This window comes from Ranitomeya variabilis, chromosome 1 (genome assembly GCF_051348905.1).
Source record: "Ranitomeya variabilis isolate aRanVar5 chromosome 1, aRanVar5.hap1, whole genome shotgun sequence".
Classification (NCBI taxonomy): Eukaryota; Metazoa; Chordata; class Amphibia; order Anura; family Dendrobatidae; genus Ranitomeya; species Ranitomeya variabilis.
The window spans coordinates 516,776,798-516,800,948 of NC_135232.1; the positions used below are offsets into that span (position 1 = coordinate 516,776,798).

Below are 24,151 nucleotides of genomic sequence, written 5' to 3' on the forward strand. Positions count from 1 at the left end.
CAGAAACTGACGTACGCTACCGTCATAATTTCCGCCATATTTTTAGCCACACTGCTCCCAGCCCCCTCCTCCAGATTTTTAAAAAGATTGGCAAAAGTTGATTCAGTGGGCAAATATGGAACTTTATTTTTCAAGCCTCAAGAAATGACATGTTGCTTATTTTTTAATGTTAACTCCATATTATTATTATTTATTTATATAGCACCATTAATTCCATGGTGCTGTAGTGACCAGGCCAAATTTTTTAATTCTCACCAGTGTCACTTCACGTGGTAATAACTCTGGAACGCTTCAGCACACCCCAGTGATCTTGTGATTGTTTTTTCTTGGCGCATTATAATTTATGATGATGGTACCTCCGCAGGAAAGATAAGGGTATGTGCACACGTTGCAGATTTGGCTGCGGATTCACAGCAGTTTTCCATGCGTTGTACAGTACCATGTAAACCTATGGAAAACCACATCTCCAGTGCACTTGGTGTGGAAAATACCACGCGGAAATGCTGCGGTTTATTTTCCGCAGCATGTGAATTCTTTGTGCGGATTCTGCAGCGTATTACTCCTATTCCTTTATAGGGATCCGCAGGTGTAAACACTCAGGCTAAATCCGATTTTTCAGAATCCGTTCGGAAAGATCCGCACTGAAATCCGCAACGTGTGCACATAGCCTAAAAGTTAATTTTCTCCCTGCTCCAGTAAGGGCTTATGCAGGTGTTCGTGGACCTCGGTCTAATTGTGGACCACAAAGCACGGACTAGCCGTGGTTCTCCTGACTGCAGCATGCAGCTTAATATATTTCTATGAGGCTGTCATGCTCACCTGAGCGAGGGATCCGCCATTAATTCCAGCCAATTTTGCATTGAAAAGTCAAACGGCGCTCCTTCCCTTCTGAGCTCTGCCATGCACCCAAACAGTGGCTTTTCCCTACATATGGGTACCGTATCGGTGAGTCTAAAGTAAATATTTTTGTGAAAAAAGGTAAATGTTAATTTTTTGTTTCCACATTGCTTTAGTTCCTGTGAAGCACCTGAAGGGTTAATAAACTTCTTGAATGCGGTTTTGAGCACCTTGAGGGATGCAGTTTTTAGAATGGTGTCATATTTACCCCACCAAGGTCACTTCAAATGTGATGTGGTCCCTTACAAAACTTTTTTTTTTTTTTTTTTTTTTTTAATTTTGTTGTTAAATGAGAAATTGCTGGTCAACTTTTAACCCTTATAACTTACTAACAAAAAATGTTTTCAAAAATTGTTCTGATGTAAAGTAGACCTGTGGGAAATGTTACTTATTTATTTTGTGTGACAACTCTCTGATTTTAGGGCACAAAATTAAAAGTTTGAAAATTGCAAAATTTGCAAAGTTTTTGCCAAATTTCCATTTTTTTTCATACACTCAAGTCATATTGAAGAAATTTTACCACTACCATGAAGTACAACATGTCACGAAAAAACAATCTCAGAATCAGCGGGAACCGTTGAAGCGTTCCAGAGTTATTACCTCAAAGTGACAGTGGTCAGAATTGTAAATATTGGCTTGGTCGTTAAGGTCAAAATTGGCTTGGTCACTAAGGGGTTAACTAACCTACTCTATAGAAATAGTGTAGTCTCATCAGCTCCAATCCTTCCAAAGACAGTAGCTAGATTGTGGACAATAGCATAGAGTATATTGATGGCCCTGATGCATTTTGGTTTAATGCCCCACCTTCCACATTTTTCAGTCTGATTTGGTCGTCTGGGCAAGACATGGTGTCAAATTCGCCGTTCATGTATCCTGACATACTTTTGAATTGCTTACCTTTTTCAGGTATATTTTGTTTTTAAATCAGGGTGCATTGTGGTCGCCATAATACTGTATTGGGGAGCACATTGTGTTGTATGGAGGACCTCATGGGAGCGTTTAGTGCTGTATGGAGGACTACGGGGAGCACATTGTGTTGTATGGAGGACTTCATGGGAGCGTGTAGTGCTGTATGGAGGACCTCATGGGAGCGTGTAGTGCTGTATGGAGGACCTCATGGGAGCGTGTAGTGCTGTATGGAGGACTTCATGTGAGCGTGTAGTGCTGTATGGAGGACCTCATGGGAGCGTTTAGTGCTGTATGGAGGACTACGGGGAGCACATTGTGTTGTATGGAGGACTTCATGGGAGCGTGTAGTGCTGTATGGAGGACCTCATGGGAGCGTGTAGTGCTGTATGGAGGACCTCATGGGAGCGTGTAGTGCTGTATGGAGGACTTCATGTGAGCGTGTAGTGCTGTATGGAGGACCTCATGGGAGCGTGTAGTGCTGTATGGAGGACCTCATGGGAGCGTGTAGTGCTGTATGGAGGACTTCATGTGAGCGTGTAGTGCTGTATGGAGGACCTCGTGAGCGTGTAGTGCTGTATGGAGAACCTCATGTGAGTGTGTAGTGCTGTATGGAGGACCTCATGTGAGTGTGTAGTGTTGTATGGAGGACCTCATGTGAGCGTGTAGTGCTGTATGGAGGACCTCATGTGAGTGTGTAGTGCTGTATGGAGGACCTCATGGGAGCGTGTAGTGTTGTATGGAGGACCTCATGTGAGCGTGTAGTGCTGTATGGAGGACCTCATGTGAGTGTGTAGTGCTGTATGGAGGACCTCATGGGAGCGTGTAGTGTTGTATGGAGGACCTCATGTGAGCGTGTAGTGCTGTATGGAGGACCTCATGGGAGCGTGTAGTGCTGTATGGAGGACCTCATGGGAGCGTGTAGTGTTGTATGGAGGACCTCATGTGAGCGTGTAGTGCCGTATGGAGGACCTCATGTGAGCGTGTAGTGCTGTATGGAGGACTTCATGGGAGCGTGTAGTGCTGTATGGAGGACTTCATGGGAGCGTGTAGTGCTGTATGGAGGACCTCATGGGAGCGTGTAGTGTTGTATGGAGGACTTCATGGGAGCACATTGTGTTGTATGGAGGACCTCATGTGAGCGTGTAGTCCTGTAGTGCTGTATGGAGGACCTCAAGTGAGCGTGTAGTGCTGTATGGAGGACCTCATGTGAGCGTGTAGTGCTGTATGGAGGACCTCATGTGAGCGTGTAGTGCTGTATGGAGGACCTCATGTGAGCGTGTAGTGCTGTATGGAGGACCTCATGGGAGTGTGTAGTGCTGTATGGAGGACCTCATGGGAGCACATTGTGCTGTATGGAGGACCTCATGGGAGTGTGTAGTGCTGTATGGAGGACCTCATGGGAGCACATTGTGCTGTATGGAGGACCTCATGGGAGTGTGTAGTGCTGTATGGAGGACCTCATGTGAGCGTGTAGTGCTGTATGGAAGACTTCATGGCAGCGTGTAGTGCTGTATGGAGACTGCGCCTGTTGCTGATAGGTCGCGCCAGCCGCCCGCAACCAATGAGCGACGCGGTATTTCCGTTACAGACAGAATTAGACGAATATAAATATAATTTTATTTTATTTTCAGTTGCTTGGACTTATGGGCTCGCCCTACAATCACAATTTGGCCAATTTTAGAGTGTTCATGTTAGAAGCCAAAGTTTGAATGGTCATCTTGGCAGGGTGCACAAGATCACCCTGTCTGTACTTCCGAAAGACGTGTATTCAAGTCACATATTTTTGAGATTTGATTATTGTGGCAGCAGTTATCACATTCCTGTAAAGTTTAGGGTATGTGCACATGTTCAGGATTTCTTGCAGAAATTTCCTGACAAAAACGGACATTTCTGCCAGAAATCCGCATGCGTTTTTTGCGCATTTTTTTTCCGGAGCTTTCCCAATGCATTAAATAGCGGGGGAAAAAAAAAAATCCGCAAAATTAATGAACATGCTGCTTTTTTTTTTACAGCGATGTGGGTTTTTTTGCGGGAAAAAAAACGCATCATGTGCACAAAAGTTGCAGAATGCATTCTAAATGACAGGATGCATACATATGCGTTTTTTTATGTGTTTTTATCACGAAAAAAATGTGAAAAATCCTTAACGTGTGCACATACCCTTAATATGTTAGTGCATTTTCTGTTTCGGCCACGCATGCGCGGTCAAAAATGGCGGACACGACGCGCAAAAAAAGTTACATGTAACTTTTTTTGTGCCAACGGTCCGCCAAAACACGACGCAACCGTCGCACGACAGTTGCGACGTGTGGCCATGTGTCACTAATTTTAGTCTATGGGTAAAAAAACGCATCCTGCGGACAACTTTGCAGGATGCGTTCTTTCTCCTAAACGACGCATTGCGACGTACAGCCAACAAAGCTAGTGTGAAAGTAGCCTAAGTTTGACTATCGGCAGCCTGTTTGAAAAGGCTGACCATTTTCTTATGTGCATAAAATGATTAATAGTTTGCTCTGTGACCACAGACAGTAAATGTTCTCTGCAGTAAATTATGGTGCATTTTTACACCGGCCCGATAAGCAGCCTAGGATGATTATTTTTAAGCATGTCTCAAATCATTTGACCTGATGAAAGAGCGTCTTGCTCGTTTATCGGGTGATTGGCAGCCTGTTTACACTGGCCGATTATCATGCAACAAGTGTTCGTAGAAATGTTCTTTCCAGATGATTGCGCAGTGTAAATGCGCCCTTTAGCTACATTCAGATGAACATTGCCAACCTCTGACCTTAAAGGGAACCTGTCAGGTGCCCTCCAATCCTTCAGCATTCAGCTATGTGTGATTGAACTCCCTCCCTAACCAGCCCTGTATAAGAGAATTCAGTTAAATGCTTTACAACCTCTGCTTTCCCTATGCTAATGAGGGCTTTGACTAGTCCATGGGGTGTTAGTTGCCCCAGACTAGTGTTGTGGCTACATAATGTGGGATGTTCTGACACACTGCCTGTTTCAAATTACCGTAAATTGTGCACAGAAGAGCCACTCTGATATATTAAAGGGAACCTGTCATCAGGACTGTGCACAGTAACCTGTGCACAGTAACCTACGCACAGTGTCGGGTCGGTGCTGTTATACTGATTGCAATGGTACCTGGTGATGAAATCCGTCGTGGTTTAATCTTTATTTTCAGTTTTTAGTTAACCCCTTAGTGACAGAGCTAATTTGCATGTTAATGACAGGCCAATTTTTACAATTCTGACCACTGTCACTTTGTGGTTATAACTGGAACTCTTCAACGGATGCCACTTATTCTGAGACTGTGTTTTCGTGACATATTGTACTTCATGTTAGTGGTAAAATTTATTTGATATTACCTGTGTTTTATTTATGAAAAAAACGGAAATATGGCGAAAATTTAGCAATTTTCAAACTTTGAATTTTTATGCCCTTAAATCACAGAGATATGTCACACAAAAAGGTTAATAAATAACATTTCCCACATGTCTACTTTACATCAGCACAATTTTGGAAACAATTTTTTTTTTTGTTAGGACGTTATAAGTAGGGTTGAGCGACTTTCATTTTTTTAAGATCGAGTAGGGTTTTGGGAAACCCGATTTTGTCCAGAGTCGAGTCGAGTGCAGTCGGCCGATTATCGCTAAAAGTCGGGGATCGACCGAAACACGAAACCCAATGCAAGTCAATGGGGAAGCATAGTCGGCAGTGAGTGGAGGCCAGGAAAACACCTACAGTGCCCATTTTAATGCCAAAAACATCCATTCTTGTTTCTGAAGCTTGCCAATCTTAATTAACTGTATAATAATAGTTGGGCATAGGGAATTGGGGGAAAGTTGTGGGGGGAGTAGGGCTGGCTCAAGTTTTTCGTGGGCCCAGGAAATGCGGACTACGTCACGGCGGTGTTGCAGGGAAAGGTAAGTATTTAAAAGTTGCAAGTGCTGTGATCCTGAGCAAGCAGGGGGGGCCCACTCGTTCGCATTGCCACTGGCACAGGGCCCCTCAAAGTACGGCGGTGTGTTTGCATGGCGGGGGCGCCTCCCACCAGCAGCGACACTTTTGCGTACTCTGAGGGGCCCTGTGCCAGTGACGTCGCCAACGAGTATGCCCCCCCACCTGATGAAGGAACCTGCACTTTCATCTGCACCTTCCTCTTTGTCCCTGTGTAAGGTGGTATAACATGCGGGAAGGGGAACCTTACTTTCAGCAGGGACAGATTCTGGCTGTGTAGAGTACAAGGGGAATGTAGTGGTCTAGGTCAATGTACCAGCAGACTCATTTAGCAGTGGCTGGGCAATGGGCAGGATGAGGAGGAAACAGATATAGGGCCAAAGAATAAAGTAGGCTACATGCAGTTCAAAATTGGTAACAGGACTAAACAGGCGGCATTGCTTTGTTCAGTGGAGTAGCAAACCCAAGAGCAGCAGACACTGTTTCAAGGGCCTAACCACACTAGTAGGCCAAATGCAGTTTAATATCTGATAGTATAGGGCGAAAGCCAGAATGTGGAAGCTCAGCTTTGTTCAGTTGAGGACAACACCAGGGAGGGGCAGACACCTTTAGTAGGCCGGAAAAGCCTATTGCATTTTTTAAAATGGTAATTTGGAGCAGAAGGTTGAAGCTCAGCTTTATTTAGTTGAGGGCAACACCAGGGAGGGGCAGAAGCCGTTAGTAGGCCCTAACCACCATTTTTTTTTTTTAAACCACATAATGAGAGCCGGAAGGTTGAAGCTCAGCTTTATTTAGTTGAGGACAACACCAGGGAGGGGCAGAAGCCGTTAGTAGGCCCTAACCACCATTTTTTTTTTAAAACCACTTAATGAGAGCCGGAAGGTTGAAGCTCAGCTTTATTTAGTTGAGGACAACACCAGGGAGGGGCAGAAGCCGTTAGTAGGCCCTAACCACCATTTTTTTTTTTTAAACCACATAATGAGAGCCGGAAGGTTGAAGCTCAGCTTTATTTAGTTGAGGACAACACCAGGGAGGGGCAGAAGCCGTTAGTAGGCCCTAACCACCAATTTTTTTTTTTTTAAAACCACTTAATGAGAGCCGGAAGGTTGAAGCTCAGCTTTATTTAGTTGAGGACAACACCAGGGAGGGGCAGAAGCCGTTAGTAGGCCCTAACCACCATTTTTTTTTTTTAAACCACTTAATGAGAGCCGGAAGGTTGAAGCTCAGCTTTATTTAGTTGAGGACAACACCAGGGAGGGGCAGAAGCCGTTAGTAGGCCCTAACCACCATTTTTTTTTTAAAACCACTTAATGAGAGCCGGAAGGTTGAAGCTCAGCTTTATTTAGTTGAGGACAACACCAGGGAGGGGCAGAAGCCGTTAGTAGGCCCTAACCACCATTTTTTTTTTTTAAACCACATAATGAGAGCCGGAAGGTTGAAGCTCAGCTTTATTTAGTTGAGGACAACACCAGGGAGGGGCAGAAGCCGTTAGTAGGCCCTAACCACCAATTTTTTTTTTTTTAAAACCACTTAATGAGAGCCGGAAGGTTGAAGCTCAGCTTTATTTAGTTGAGGGCAACACCAGGGAGGGGCAGAAGCCGTTAGTAGGCCCTAACCAAAGTTGAAGGCCAAATGCAGTTTAATTTCTGATACTATAGGCCGAAAGCCAGAAGGTGGAAGTTCCGATTTAGACAGTGGAGGACAATTTGAATTAGGGACTGCAGACAGACTTAGTAGGCTGTCCCCTGTGGACCATGCATCCACCACATTAACCCATTGCGCCGTAATGGACACGTAATCTTCCGTGGCCATGCCTACAGGTCCATGCGTCTGTTGTCAGGTGCACCTTTGTACTCACAGATTGCCAGAGTGCATGGACAATGCGGTCTTCTACATGCTGGTGGAGGGTTGGGATGGCTTTTCTCGCAAAAGAAGTGTCGACTGGTTAGCTTGTAGCGTGGTACAGCGTAGTCCATCATGGCCTTATTAATAGTAAATAAAATATATAACTAGGCTCTATGAACTTTTAAATAGGTTCCAGGGGTACACGGGCAGCATTGGTGTGGTCAGTGGAGGAGTATTGCAAGTAGGGGCTGCAGACAGGCTATCAAAGGCCTAAAATAACAAACAGTAGGCAGTCATGGCAGTTTTACATCGGTTACATGGATACACAGGCAGGCACTCCAGGCAGCATTGTGCTCAGTGGAGGAGTATTGCAAGTAGGGGCCGCAGACAGGCTATCAAAGGCCTAAAATAACAAACAGTAGGCAGTCATGGCAGTTTTACATCGGTTACATGGATACACAGGCAGCTAGGTGGTGAGTGGAGGAGTATTTAAAGTAAGGACCGCAGACAGGCTATCAAAGGCCTAACATAACAAACAATAGGCTCATGGCAGTTTTACAGCGGTTACATAGATACACGGGCAGGCAGCTTGGTGGTGAGTGGAGGAGTATTTAAAGTATGGACCGCAGACAGGCTTCGAAGGCCTAACACAATAAAATGGGCTGGCTGTAGGCACTTTAAAATTGGTTCCAGGGGTACACGGGCAGCAGTGGTCTGGTCAGTGGAGGCCTAGTGGAAGTATGGACCGCAGACAGGCTTCGAAGGCCTAACACAATAAAATGGGCTGGCTGTAGGCACTTTAAAATTGGTTCCAGGGGTACACGGGCAGCAGTGGTCTGGTCAGTGGAGGCCTAGTGGAAGGAGGGACCGCAGACAGGCTTCGAAGGCCTAACACAATAAAATGGGCTGGCTGTAGGCACTTTAAAATTGGTTCCAGGGGTACACGGGCAGCAGTGGTCTGGTCAGTGGAGGACTAGTGGAAGTATGGACCGCAGACAGGCTTCGAAGGCCTAACACAATAAAATGGGCTGGCTGTAGGCACTTTAAAATTGGTTCCAGGGGTACACGGGCAGCAGTGGTCTGGTCAGTGGAGGCCTAGTGGAAGTATGGACCGCAGACAGGCTTCGAAGGCCTAACACAATAAAATGGGCTGACTGTAGGCACTTTAAAATTGGTTCCAGGGGTACACGGGCAGCAGTGGTCTGGTCAGTGGAGGACTAGTGGAAGTATGGACCGCAGACAGGCTTCGAAGGCCTAACACAATAAAATGGGCTGGCTGTAGGCACTTTAAAATTGGTTCCAGGGGTACACGGGCAGCAGTGGTCTGGTCAGTGGAGGACTAGTGGAAGTATGGACCGCAGACAGGCTTCGAAGGCCTAACACAATAAAATGGGCTGGCTGTAGGCACTTTAAAATTGGTTCCAGGGGTACACGGGCAGCAGTGGTCTGGTCAGTGGAGGACTAGTGGAAGGAGGGAGCGCAGACAGGCTTCGAAGGCCTAACACAATAAAATGGGCTGACTGTAGGCACTTTAAAATTGGTTCCAGGGGTACACGGGCAGCAGTGGTCTGGTCAGTGGAGGACTAGTGGAAGTATGGACCGCAGACAGGCTTCGAAGGCCTAACACAATAAAATGGGCTGACTGTAGGCACTTTAAAATTGGTTCCAGGGGTACACGGGCAGCAGTGGTCTGGTCAGTGGAGGACTAGTGGAAGTATGGACCGCAGACAGGCTTCGAAGGCCTAACACAATAAAATGGGCTGGCTGTAGGCACTTTAAAATTGGTTCCAGGGGTACACGGGCAGCAGTGGTCTGGTCAGTGGAGGACTAGTGGAAGGAGGGAGCGCAGAAAGGCTTCAAAGGCCTAACATAACAAACAATAGGCTCATGGCAGTTTTACAGCGGTTACATGGATACACGGGCAGGCAGCTTGGTGGTGGTGAGTGGAGGAGTATTTAAAGTAGGGACCGCAGACAGGCTATCAAAGGCCTAACATAAAAAAACAATAGGCTCATGGCAGTTTCACAGCGGTTACATGGATACACGGGCAGGCAGCTTGGTGGTGGTGAGTGGAGGAGTATTTAAAGTAGGGACCGCAGACAGGCTATCAAAGGCCTAACATAACAAACAATAGGCTCATGGCAGTTTTACAGCGGTTACATGGATACACGGGCAGGCAGCTTGGTGCTGAGTGGAGGAGTATTTAAAGTATGGACCGCAGACAGGCTTCGAAGGCCTAACACAATAAAATGGGCTGGCTGTAGGCACTTTAAAATTGGTTCCAGGGGTACACGGGCAGCAGTGGTCTGGTCAGTGGAGGCCTAGTGGAAGGAGGGACCGCAGACAGGCTTCGAAGGCCTAACACAATAAAATGGGCTGGCTGTAGGCACTTTAAAATTGGTTCCAGGGGTACACGGGCAGCAGTGGTCTGGTCAGTGGAGGACTAGTGGAAGTATGGACCGCAGACAGGCTTCGAAGGCCTAACACAATAAAATGGGCTGGCTGTAGGCACTTTAAAATTGGTTCCAGGGGTACACGGGCAGCAGTGGTCTGGTCAGTGGAGGCCTAGTGGAAGTATGGACCGCAGACAGGCTTCGAAGGCCTAACACAATAAAATGGGCTGGCTGTAGGCACTTTAAAATTGGTTCCAGGGGTACACGGGCAGCAGTGGTCTGGTCAGTGGAGGCCTAGTGGAAGGAGGGACCGCAGACAGGCTTCGAAGGCCTAACACAATAAAATGGGCTGGCTGTAGGCACTTTAAAATTGGTTCCAGGGGTACACGGGCAGCAGTGGTCTGGTCAGTGGAGGCCTAGTGGAAGGAGGGACCGCAGACAGGCTTCGAAGGCCTAACACAATAAAATGGGCTGGCTGTAGGCACTTTAAAATTGGTTCCAGGGGTACACGGGCAGCAGTGGTCTGGTCAGTGGAGGACTAGTGGAAGTATGGACCGCAGACAGGCTTCGAAGGCCTAACACAATAAAATGGGCTGGCTGTAGGCACTTTAAAATTGGTTCCAGGGGTACACGGGCAGCAGTGGTCTGGTCAGTGGAGGCCTAGTGGAAGTATGGACCGCAGACAGGCTTCGAAGGCCTAACACAATAAAATGGGCTGGCTGTAGGCACTTTAAAATTGGTTCCAGGGGTACACGGGCAGCAGTGGTCTGGTCAGTGGAGGCCTAGTGGAAGGAGGGACCGCAGACAGGCTTCGAAGGCCTAACACAATAAAATGGGCTGGCTGTAGGCACTTTAAAATTGGTTCCAGGGGTACACGGGCAGCAGTGGTCTGGTCAGTGGAGGACTAGTGGAAGTATGGACCGCAGACAGGCTTCGAAGGCCTAACACAATAAAATGGGCTGACTGTAGGCACTTTAAAATTGGTTCCAGGGGTACACGGGCAGCAGTGGTCTGGTCAGTGGAGGCCTAGTGGAAGGAGGGACCGCAGACAGGCTTCGAAGGCCTAACACAATAAAATGGGCTGGCTGTAGGCACTTTAAAATTGGTTCCAGGGGTACACGGGCAGCAGTGGTCTGGTCAGTGGAGGACTAGTGGAAGGAGGGAGCGCAGAAAGGCTTCAAAGGCCTAAAATAACAAACAATAGGCTCATGGCAGTTTTACAGCGGTTACATGGATACACGGGCAGGCAGCTTGGTGGTCAGTGGAGGAGTAGGGACCGCAGACAGGCTATCAAAGGCCTAAAATAACAAACAATAGGCTCATGGCAGTTTTACAGCGGTTACATGGATACACGGGCAGGCAGCTTGGTGCTGAGTGGAGGAGTAGTGCAAGGAGTGTCTGTCCCAGTACTCCCAAAATATAAATAGATGTTAATGTCTCGCAAAACAACCAAAACAAAAAAAAAGATGGCATACTTAGGTACAGGGGTGGGCTCATCTGCTGTGTTTCTGACATAGTAATTTGGCAGTAACTATTTAATGGTGCCAATATAGGACACAGACACAGACTACTTTAAGTTGCATCATAGATGTCTACAAATTTGTATTGTCAGTGCCAGACATTGAATGATGTCAGCGAATAGACTAAAGATTGGTGGAGCTGTGCGACATAATTTTGCACGTAGTAGAGCCCAGTTTGAGCTGGGGTAGGGGGGAACTCTCTTGAGGCCGGCGGGACCGCCCCAGGGCCACTCATGTTACAACGGTGTGTCTGACGTTGGGTGCGCACCACCACCGCCAGAGACACTACATTGTACTATGAGGGACCCAGTAGCAATGCCGTCAACCAAAAGCGAGCACACCCACCTCTTCAGACAAACAGCAGTCTCACGGGTGCTTGCGCCAAGTCGCGATACCACGGCCCCGTGTGGGGAGTTTGGCCATTTAGGGAGGTGTAAACATGTCGTATGCTGTACAATCTGCAGCAGCAAATTAGACATTAGAAAAGTAATTCACAGGCAAGAGCTTTTCATAGGAAAGCTAGGTGTCGGCCGGGCAAGGTGGGGCAAAAGATTTTGAAATCCAGTTGTGGTTCATTTTAATGAATGTTAGATCGTCAACATTTTGGGTAGCCAGACGAGTCCTTTTTTCGGTTAATATTGACCCTGCAGCACTGAATACTCTTTCTGATAGGACACTTGCTGCCGGGCAAGCAAGCTCCTGCAATGCATATTCTGCCAATTCTGGCCAGGTGTCTAATTTGGAGGCCCAGTAATCAAATGGGAATGACGGTTGAGGGAGAACATCGATAAGGGATGAAAAATAGTTAGTAACCATACTGGACAAATGTTGTCTCCTGTCACTTTCAATTGATGCAGCAGTACCTGTCCTGTCTGCGGTCATAGCAAAATCACTCCACAACCTGGTCAGAAAACCCCTCTGTCCAACGCCACTTCTGATGTGTGCACCCCTAACACTCCTAGTCTGCTGCCCCCTGGAGCTCGTGTGAGAACGATCACGTGCGCTGTGTGCTGGGAATGCCTGAAGCAAACGGTCAACAAGAGTTGATTGTTTGGTTGCTAATATTAGTTCCAAGTTCTCATGTGGCATAATATTTTGCAATTTGCCTTTATAGCGTGGATCAAGGAGGCAGGCCAACCAGTAATCGTCATCGTTCATCATTTTCGTAATGCGTGTGTCCCTTTGTAGGATACGTAAGGCATAATCCGCCATGTGGGCCAAAGTTCCACTTGTCAAATCTCCGGTTGTGATTGGTTGAGGGGCAGTTGCAGGCAAATCTACGTCACTTGTGTCCCTCAAAAAACCAGAACCCGGCCGTGACACGCAACCAATTTCCTGTGCCCCCGTGAAAGTTTCCGCATTAAAAATATACTCATCCCCATCATCCTCCTCGTCCTCCACCTCCTCTTCGCCCGCTACCTCGTCCTGTACACTGCCCTGACCAGACAATGGCTGACTGTCATCAAGGCTTCCCTCTTCCTCTGGTGCAGACGCCTGCTCCTTTATGTGCGTCAAACTTTGCATCAGCAGACGCATTAGGGGGATGCTCATGCTTATTACGGCGTTGTCTGCACTAACCAGCCGTGTGCATTCCTCAAAACACTGAAGGACTTGACACATGTCTTGTATCTTCGACCACTGCACACCTGACAACTCCATGTCTGCCATCCTACTGCCTGCCCGTGTATCCTCCCACAAATAAATAACAGCACGCCTCTGTTCGCACAGTCTCTGAAGCATGTGCAGTGTTGAGTTCCACCTTGTTGCAACGTCTATGATTAGGCGATGCTGGGGAAGGTTCAAAGACCGCTGATAGGTCTGCATACGGCTGGCGTGTACAGGCGAACGTCGGATATGTGAGCAAAGTGCACGCACTTTGAGGAGCAGGTCGGAGAACCCAGGATAAGTTTTCAATAAGCACTGCACCACCAGGTTTAAGGTGTGAGCCAGGCAAGGAATGTGTTTCAGTTGGGAAAGGGAGATGGCAGCCATGAAATTCCTTCCGTTATCACTCACTACCTTGCCTGCCTCAAGATCTACTGTGCCCAGCCACGACTGCGTTTCTTGTTGCAAGAACTCGGACAGAACTTCCGCGGTGTGTCTGTTGTCGCCCAAACACTTCATAGCCAATACAGCCTGCTGACGCTTGGCAGTAGCTGGCCCATAATGGGACAACTGGTGTGCAACAGTGTCATCTGCCGATGGAGTGGTTGGCCGACTGCGTTCTGTGGAAGAGCTGTAGCTTCTGCAGGAGGACGAGGAGGAGGAGGAGGGGGTGCGAACGCCTACAGCCAACTGTTTCCTAGACCGTGGGCTAGGCACAACTGTCCCTAAATTGATGTCGCCTGTGGACCCTGCATCCACCACATTCACCCAGTGTGCCGTGATGGACACATAACGTCCCTGGCCATGCCTACTGGTCCATGCATCTGTAGTCAGGTGCACCTTTGTACTCACAGATTGCCTGAGTGCATGGACGATGCGCTGTTTAACATGCTGGTGCAGGGCTGGGATGGCTTTTCTGGAAAAAAAGTGTCGACTGGGTAGCTCGTATCGTGGTTCAGCGTACTCCATCAGGGCTTTGAAAGCTTCGCTTTCAACTAACCGGTAGGGCATCATCTCTAACGAGATTAGTCTAGCTATGTGGGCGTTAAAACCCTGTGTACGCGGATGCGAGGATAAGTACTTCCTTTTTCTAACCAGAGTCTCATGTAGGGTGAGCTGGACTGGAGAGCTGTAGATCGTGGAACTTTCGGGTGTGCCGGTGGACATGGCAGACTGAGAGACGGTTGGAGACGGTATTGTTTCCGCCGGTGCCCTACATGCAATATTTCCTCCTACAAAACTGGTGATTCCCTGACCCTGACTGCTTTTGGCTGGCAAAGAAACCTGCACAGATACTGCCGGTGGTGCGGAAAATGGTGGCCTTACAGTGACGGAAGGGATGTTGCGTTGCTGACTAGCTTCATTGGCCGAGGGTGCTACAACCTTGAGGGACGTTTGGTAGTTAGTCCAGGCTTGAGAATGCATGGTGGTTAAGTGTCTATGCATGCAACTAGTATTTAGACTTTTCAGATTCTGACCTCTGCTTAAGCTAGTTGAACATTTTTGACAGATGACTTTGCGCTGATCAGTTGGATGTTGTTTAAAAAAATGCCAGACTGCACTCTTCCTAGACTCTGATCCCTTTTCAGGGATTGCAGACTGAGCTTTAACCGGATGGCAACGCTGTGCTCCAACAGGTTTTGGCTTTGACACGCGTTTTGGTCCAGATACGGGCCCGGCAGATGGAACCTGTTGCGATGTTGATGCCTGCTGCGGCCCCTCCTCCACCTCCGCTTCTGAACTACTGCCGCCTGCACCCTGTTCCCCCAATGGCTGCCAATCGGGGTCAATAACTGGGTCATCTATTACCTCCTCTTCGAGCTCGTGTGCAACTTCGTCTGTGTCACTGTGTCGGTCGGTGGTATAGCGTTCGTGGCGGGGCAACATAGTCTCATCAGGGTCTGATTGTGGATCTGTACCCTGAGAGGGCAATGTGGTGGTCTGAGTCAAAGGAGCAGCATAGTACTCTGGCTGTGGCTGTGCATCAGTGCACTCCATGTCAGAATATACTTGTAATGGGCATGGCCTGTTAAATGTTTCACTTTCTAAGCCAGGGACGGTATGTGTAAAGAGCTCCATGGAGTGACCCGTTGTGTCGCCTGCTGCATCCTTCTCTCTTGTTGTAGTTTTTGCTGAGGAGGACAAGGAAGCGACTTGTCCCTGACCGTGAACATCCACAAGCGACGCGCTGCTTTTACATTTACCAGTTTCGGAAGAGGAGGCAAAAGAGCTAGAGGCTGAGTCTGCAATGTAAGCCAAAACTTGCTGTTGCTGCTCCGCCTTTAAAAGCGGTTTTCCTACTCCCAGAAAAGAGAGCGTTCGAGGCCTTGTGTAGCCTGACGACGAAACTGGCTCCACAGCTCCAGACTTAGGTGGAATATTTTTATCCCCACGACCACCTGATGCTCCACTACCACTACCATCATTACCAGCTGACAATGAACGCCCACGACGACCTCTTGCACCAGACTTCCTCATTGTTTTAAAATCTTAACCAAAGTAACTTTATTTGTTGCTATCAAACAACTTACACGGTGAGCTATAACTTCAGTATGATTTCAATATCCCTTAACAGGTTGGTGAGACCACAAGGAAAATCAGGCACAATGTTACACACTCTGTTTTCTGTGGCACAAAATCACAGAGATGACACACACGCAGGACTGTCACTCAAGCACTAATGTCAATATTAATCTCCCACCTAATTTATTTATTTTTTTTTCTCAGGGAGACTTTAGAAACCAAATAATATTAAAAAAAAAAAAAAAAAAGGCTTTCTATGGCCCACAATTAGAGAGAGAGAGGTGGCACAACCAGGAGTCAAGACTGGCGCACAAGCTGAAAGGGCAATATTACTCTCCCACTGTTTTTTATGTTTTTTTTGTTTTTTTCAGGGAGACTTTAGAAACCAAATAATATTAAAAAAACCAAAAAAAAAAAAGGCTTTCTATGGCCCACTGAATGAGAGGGAGAGAGGTGGCACACCCAGGAGTCAAGACTGGCACACAAGCTGAAAGGGCAATATTACTCTCCCACTGTTTTTTTATGTATTTTTTGTTTCTTCAGGGAGACTTTAGAAACCCAATAATATTTAAAAAAAAAAATAAATAGGCTTTCTATGGCCCACTGAATGAGAGGGAGAGAGGTGACACACCCAGGAGTCAAGACTGGCACACAAGCTGAAAGGGCAATATTACTCTCCCACTGTTTTTTTAGGTTTTTTTTTTTTTTTCAGGGAGAATTAGAAACCAAATAATATTAAAAAAAAAAAAATAGGCTTTCTATGGCCCACTGAATGAAAGGGAGAGAGGTGGCACACCCAGGAGTCAAGACTGGCACACAAGCTGAAAGGGCAATATTACTCTCCCACTGTTTTTTTATGTATTTTTTGTTTTTTCAGGGAGACTTTAGAAACCCAATAATATTTAAAAAAAAAAATAAATAGGCTTTCTATGGCCCACTGAATGAAAGGGAGAGAGGTGGCACACCCAGGAGTCAAGACTGGCACACAAGCTGAAAGGGCAATATTACTCTCCCACTGTTTTTTTATGTATTTTTTGTTTTTTTCAGGGAGACTTTAGAAACCCAATAATATTTAAAAAAAAAAATAAATAGGCTTTCTATGGCCCACTGAATGAGAGGGAGAGAGGTGGCACACCCAGGAGTCAAGACTGGCACACAAGCTGAAAGGGCAATATTACTCTCCCACTGTTTTTTTAGGTTTTTTTTTTTTTTCAGGGAGACTTTTGAAACCAAATAATATTAAAAAAAAAAAAAAAAAAAAAATATAGGCTTGCTATAGCCCACTGAATGAGAGATAGCGCACACACAGCAGTGGCACACAAGCCCTGACTGAGGCCAATATTTTTCTCCCACTGATTGATGTAGTGTTTCTGTGTTGAGGTAGATTTTAGAACACAAATCACGGAAAAAATAAATAGGCTTTCTATGGCCCACTCAGTGAGAGATGGCACACACAGGGATGGCACTGTAGCAGAAATGCCAATCTTAATCTCCCCCAAAAAAAAATCAAAAAAAAAAAAAAAACTGTCCTACAATTACTATCTCCCTGCAGTAATGTAAGCCAGGTATGGCAGGCAGCAATAGGAGTGGACTGATGCACAAATTAAATAAAAAGTGTGGACAAACAAAAAAGATAGCTGTGCAGAAAGGAAGGAACAAGAGGATATGTGCTTTGAAAAAAGCAGTTGGTTTCCACAGTGGCGTACACACAGCAATACAGCTATCACGGAGCCTTCTAGGGCAGCCCAATGAGCTACAGCGCTGAGGGGAAAAAAAAAAAAAAATAGCTTCCACTGTTCCTGCACACCGAAGGTGGTGTTGGACAGTGGAAATCGCTGCAGCACAAGCGGTTTGGTGGTTAGTGGACCCTGCCTAACGCTCTCCCTGCTTCTGATGAAGCGGCAGCAACCTGTCCCTAAGCTCAGATCAGCAGCAGTAAGATGGCGGTCGGCGGGAACGCCCCTTTATAGCCCCTGTGACGCCGCAGACAGCAAGCCAATCACTGCAATGCCCTTCTCTAAGATGGTGGGGACCAGGATCTATGTCATCACGCTGCCCACACTCTGCGTTCACCTTCATTGGCTGAGAAATGGCGCTTTTCGCGTCATTGAAACGCGACTTTGGCGCGAAAGTCGCGTACCGCATGGCCGACAAGCACAGGGGTCGGATCGGGTTTCATGAGACGCCGACTTAGCCAAAAGTCGGCGACTTTTGAAAATGATCGACCCGTTTCGCTCAACCCTAGTTATAAGGGTTAAAATTTGACCAGTGATTTCTCATTTTTCCAACAAAATTTACAAAACCATTTTTTAGTGACCATCTCACATTTGAAGTGACTATGGGGGGTCAATATAACAGAAAATACCCAAAAGTGACATCATTCTGAAAACTGCACACCTCAAGGTGCTCAAAACCACATTCAAGACGTTTATTACCCCTTCAGGTGCTTCACAGGAACTAAAGCAATGTTGAAGGAAAAAAATTTACATTTTACTTTTTTCACAAAAAATTTTACTTTGGAACCAATTATTTTTTATTTTCAGAAGAGTATCAGGAGAAAATGGACCACAAAATTTGTTGTGAAATTTCTCCTGAGTACGCCGATACCCCGTATGTGGGGGAAAGCCACTGTTCGGGGGCAGGGCAGAAGGGAGGGAGCACCGTTTGCCTTTTTTATCGCAAAATTGGCTGGAATCAATGGTGGCGCCATGTCGCGTTAGGAGACCCCCTGATGTACCTGAGCAGTGGAAACCCTCCAACACGAACCCCAAAATACCATAACCCTAGTCACAACCCTAACTATAACCCTAACCCCAACACACCCCTAACCACAAACCTAACCTTGACCTAAACCCAACACCCCCCTAATCCCAATCGTAGCCCTCACTTTAGCCCAACTCACTTTAGCCCAAATCTAACCCTAATGGAAATAAATTTATTTTTTTCATTATTTTTCCCTAACTAAGGGGGTGATAAAAGGGGTTTTTATTTACTATTTTTTTTTATTTTGATAACTGTGATAGGGTTTATCACAGTGATCAAAATCAACCAATAGGAAAAATTTCCTATTGGTGCCTGCCAGCAGATCTTGGCTGGCGCACTGCACATGCGCCCGCCATTTTCTCCCGGAAGACGACGCCGGCAGCCTGGGAGACTTCACGGGGGCATTCAGGAACACCAGAGGCCCCGGGGGGTGATTGGGGGACCCTATTTCTCTCTCTCCTCTGATGCGCGAACACATCAGAGAAGAGAGAAAATCTGACTTTTTTTTTTTGCGGTCGCCGTTATACAGTTAATAATGGCGATCGCAACACTGTGGCTGGTAAAAACCGACCTGAATCATGTTCTCTAAGAACTCAGCTACCCCCGGCAGCCGAGACCCCGGAGAAATTCCGAATCAGGGGGGCGCTAAACACTTTTTTTCACAGTGCAGATAAAAAGCAGCTCTGTGGTTTAAGCGCCGTTAACTGCCGCTGTTTAAAAGGCGTATCGGCAGTAGTTAAGGGGTTAATGATATGCTCGTGTGCCAGGGCGGCCTGTGGGGGGTCTTCACGTGATACTCTGATTAGATATTTATAATGAAGACTGCTGACAGGTCACTGATCCCTCACTGATCTGCCCCCTACTTTATAATGTGGATTTATTAATTTTATTTGCTGATATAAATTCATAAAAAAAAGTCTGAAAATGGCACCGGCCGTGCCTTCACAGTAGCATCTATTGGCGATCTAATAGCTCCTACTGTGCAGATGTTGGGGGCACCATCTTGGTGGAGACCTTTTTAGGGAAAGCGGAGGTTATAAATTCTTTTTTAAAGCATTTAACTGAATTACATTATACAGGGCTGGTTAGGGAGAGAGTTTAGTCACACATAGGTGAGTGCTGAAGGATTGGAGGCCACGGGCGACCTGACAGGTTCCCTTTAACCTATTTTATATAGGCTAAACCGAATAGCCACAAAAGGTACGGAGGACCATGATCAACCACAAAATCTGTAAACTAGCAACAAAAGTCCCCCACACAGTGTAAAGAATCAATAATGTCTTTATTGAAAATACAAATGTTAAAATGTTTTAAGGAGATAAGAGCAAACTGAAAAAACAGGATGGAAAGAGACATACATTGGTCGAAACATATGATGACAGTATCCTGGGTATAAATATACCACGTGTATTACATCCAGGATAAAGAATTTAATATCATCCGCTTGAGGCACAGTTCAATATTACACGTTTTTTCCTGAGGCCAATCCGGGAGAGAGGAACTCCCAGATACATGTGTGAGATATTAAGTATTTTATATCTGTCTTGAGACTCTTTTGGCTATGAGCACCATGCACTTTATTCTGTATTTACCTATATACAATATTGAACTCTGCCTCAAGCGGATGATATTAAATTCTTTATCCTGGAGGTAATACACGTGGTATATTTATACCCAGGATACTGTCATCATATGTTTCGACCAATGTATGTCTCTTTCCATCCTGTTTTTTCAGTTTGCTCTTATCTCCTTAAAACATTTTAACATTTGTATTTTCAATAAAGACATTATTGATTCTTTACGCTGTGTTGGGGGACTTTTGTTGTTAGTTTACAGATTTTGTTACTTTATATGGGACGGCTGCATGAGCCCGGTTTTTATCCACTAAGCAGACGAGACTTGTTTGTACTGCAATTTTTCTGTTTCATACGGACCTAAGAATGTCAGTCGTGTCAGCTAGCAAACATTAACCAATGCTCTGCCATGTATTATCCATTATGACGGGGACCTACGTTTGTCTGACTAGAGCCTAATCCAGGGATAAGAAGAGTGCGTAATAAGAGATGACTTGTTCCATTGTCATTCAATATAGATTTTCACATTAACTTTGTGGGCGAGGGCAGGTTATTACCGTATGTCTGTAAAGACCACAATTTTCCAGTTCACAGATAATGCTAGTATTGTCTGTCACTCAGGATATGAAGACATATATCCTATTTCTACGCAGATAACTAAAAGCTAGTGTCTCCTGTAATCGGCCACTTTCTACCAAATACCAAGTTCCGACTTGTGCTGCTGAGCATTGTTACATGCTGCAGACATTAAGCATAGCCGAATCACAGCATTGTATCCTAAAACTACAGCACGGTATATCCTGGATGTAGGCGTCTTTATGTCACGCCTACACTGAGCCACAATAGGTAAATTGAAGCCAAGTGTACAGGTGAGGCTGAAATGAGCCGTGCAGCAAGATTATATTAGATGGCTGTTCACACAAGGAATGTTATCCCCCGAGCTTTGCTGAAAAGTGACAAACCACATGTACATGTCACTGTGGTCCTAGAGAGCCGCCTTATCCCGCCCTATTTACCCTGTTCACCACCTGCTTCCCGTCCTGTCTCTCCACCCTCTGAATATGCCTTCCTGTGTCACTGTGGGAGGGCACGTTCTGGAGGAAAACACCAGTGTACAGGTGAGGCTGCAGCCAGCCCTGCACAGGACCTCCTTCCCTCAGTGCACACATTCGCAGGTCTATTTACTTCAGGTTTTGGGCATGGCTGTGAGGTTTCAGGTAAGTAATTGCATAGTTCCCAGTATCACTTAGCATGACCAGTAAATATGGCGCCTTCTAAAGCTGCAAATGTGTCAGCTTAAACAGATTTTGCACAGTAAGTTTTCTATTCGAGTGCTAATCGTGCCCCCTTCTGTCGTGGTAAAATGTATGACTTCCCATGTATTTGGCACCCGCTGTAGAAGGATGTGGGGAGTGGGTATTCCCCGCTGGCACATCTCTACTGGGCTATAGTTGCCTAATAACATCGGTACAACTAAACCCTCGTAGTAAGGGTAAAAACACATTCCGCAATCAGCCCTGACTAATAATTTCCTTCATTATGAAGGGTACAATATAAATCGTTTGACTTTAAAGTGAACCTGTCAGCAGGATTGTGCACAGTAACGTACAGACAGTGCCAGGTCGGATGGCTTCTGACAGGTCACTGACCTCTCAGTGACCTGCCCCCTAGTTTACCTGCTGAATCTATATATTATTTATATACCGTATATATATATATATATATATATAATTATTTTTTTATGGTATACATTAGTTCATTAAAAGAATAAAAATCAGTCTGAAGATGGCACCGGCCAAGCCTTGCACAGTAGCAGATATTGGCGAACCGACAGCTGCTACTGCGCAGGTGAGAAAAAAAGTGTACAAAAGAAATATATATCCCTACAGTTAAGGCAGAATATAGCAATTGGGGACTTTAAAACATAACATTTATTAGTATAAATTAAAATATAGACAACAGCTATAGGGTAGGGTACCTCAACAGACCAACCAAGTTGTCAAATCACAGGACCAAACTGTCTATCACATAACCACCTATACCAGTACCACTGGAAATGTAGGAAAAATAGAAGTAATGAACCAATAGGGCCAGAGTTAATGACTGGAAACAATCCTCTCATATTGGCCCAAATATAAATACACAATGAAGATCCATATGCGGTACCAAAAGGAACAATCTCACCCATCCATCGGAAAGTAGGATTTCCTAGATAGTTCACAAACTCTCCTGTGGGGCTGAAGGCCTAACACCATGGGTCCACATATCAATCCAGGAGAGAAAGAATTGTGTTTATGCCAATCCACCCGGGATCCGCCTCTCAACGCGTTTCATCCCTCCAGGACTCATCAGGGGATATGGCAGCGGGACAGGAGAACTTCACCATGGCAGGTGATATACAAAATGCTGCCCCGGAGCATGAGAATCCCATTACCGTAACTGAAAACCACAAATACAGATTAAACAACCACAAGATGGATTTCATCACCCAGGTATCACTAGTCAGTATAACGGCACCCACCTGACTCTATCTGTAGGTTACTCCGCACAATCCTGCTGACAGGTTCCTTTTAAGACCTCAACATAAGCCGTGAAGTACTCCTAAACAATAATAAACTACATGGCACTCAGACAGGGAGTCTTGTCTGCCACATATTTTCCTATAGTGATTATTGAAATGTGTGGAGAAAATTAAATTGCACTTAAATCCAGAATAGGATACAGTATTTGTTAAGTTTAATACATTTTTGCAGTAAAAATCAATTATTGTGGTAAATCGCAACATTTTCTGCTCATATGGATCATGCAATTTTATTTGTAATTTTTTTTGTCTTTTCGAACTAGGTGTCTGAAATGGAGGAGATGACAATATGGGAGCAGTATACTGTCACACTAGCCAGGGTAAGTCCATTTTCATACTCTGGAAGACAGGTGTACACAGGATACATTCTAAAAATTCAAAGTCCTCAAGATATTATTGACTTGTAAACTTTCAACTTTACTGCAAGGGTTTATTTTTAACACCTTCCCGACATGCAACGTACATATGCTGCGCTGCAGGAACTGCATTCCCGCAAACCAGAAGTGAACTCCCATCAGCACAATGTGATCGCGTTGTGCTGATGGTCTCTATGGTGACTCATGGTGGCGGGTTCCTTCAGCTGACACTCCTCCTCCCTGCCAGATGCTGCTCTGATGCCCTGGAGTGCAGAAGCATTGCAGAGTATCAGATCAGCGATCTGTCAGTATTAGGATGATGTCCCGTAGTGGGAAAATGTAAAAAAAAAAAGTTATTACAAAGTTTAAAAATCTCTAAATAAAGAGCAAAAAAAAAGATCCAATAAATACATTTATGTAAAATAAAAGTACACATTTGTGATTGCCGAGTCCAGAACATCCCAACCTATAAGACTGTCTTACTAGTTAAAGGGAATCTGTCAACCCCCCCCCCCCGAGATGTATATGACCTGTTAATATGGGCATACAGGTAATAGAGATGTTACACTAGTCCTGCCTATCTGCCTCATATTAATAGTCTTATTGCTGGGAAATGTTATATCCTGTCTTTATGTTCATGATTACTTCCAGGCTCTGGGGCGTGCGGTGCCTGGAAGAAATCCCTGCCTCCTATCCTCCTTGTAATACTTATCCCCCCAATGTACGTCAGCTACGGCCCCGGAAACCTGCGCCCTGCACTCCTTCAGAAATACACATCATCCTCCCTCTATGGGCGCTGCATTCAGGGATCTTCCGTGCAGGCGAGTCACTGTGACACAATAAGCTCTCCCCACTTCCTCCCTGCATAGTCATTGCCATGTACACATGGATCCTAGCGATTACTGTGCAGGCAGGAAGTGGGGGAGCTTATTATCGGCGCGCACACTGGAGGTCACTGGAACTGAAATCGCCAGCTCCTGCGCAGAAGACCCCTGAATGCAGTGCCTACAGAGGGAGGATCAGGTATGTATTTCTGAAGGAGTGCAGGATTCCGGGGCCATAAATGCCGAGCATGGGAGGGAGTATAATGAAGACAGGAGGCAGGAACTTCTTCCAGGCACCGCACGCCCCGGAGCATGGAAGAATTAATTAACATAAAGAATATAACATTTCTCCGCAACAAGACCGCTAATATGAGACATACAGGTAGGACTAGTGTATC

At 45.8% G+C, this 24,151-nt stretch overlaps 1 protein-coding gene across 5 annotated transcripts in view; it reads left to right on the plus strand.

Annotated features, from left to right (window-relative positions):
* The window catches only part of TJP3 (tight junction protein 3), an 80,645-nt gene that overhangs the window by 5,116 nt on the left and 51,378 nt on the right, over positions 1-24,151 (plus strand). For 3 of the 5 annotated variants that reach the window (XM_077253677.1, XM_077253659.1, XM_077253667.1), the window contains one exon: positions 22,837-22,893. In XM_077253677.1, coding sequence (XP_077109792.1) covers positions 22,846-22,893 — 48 coding nt within the window. In that variant the 5' untranslated portion in view covers positions 22,837-22,845. Of the gene's footprint in view, positions 1-21,070; positions 21,210-22,836; positions 22,894-24,151 lie in introns of those variants that run through there. The other 2 variants (XM_077253642.1, XM_077253650.1) reach the window with 2 other exon arrangements.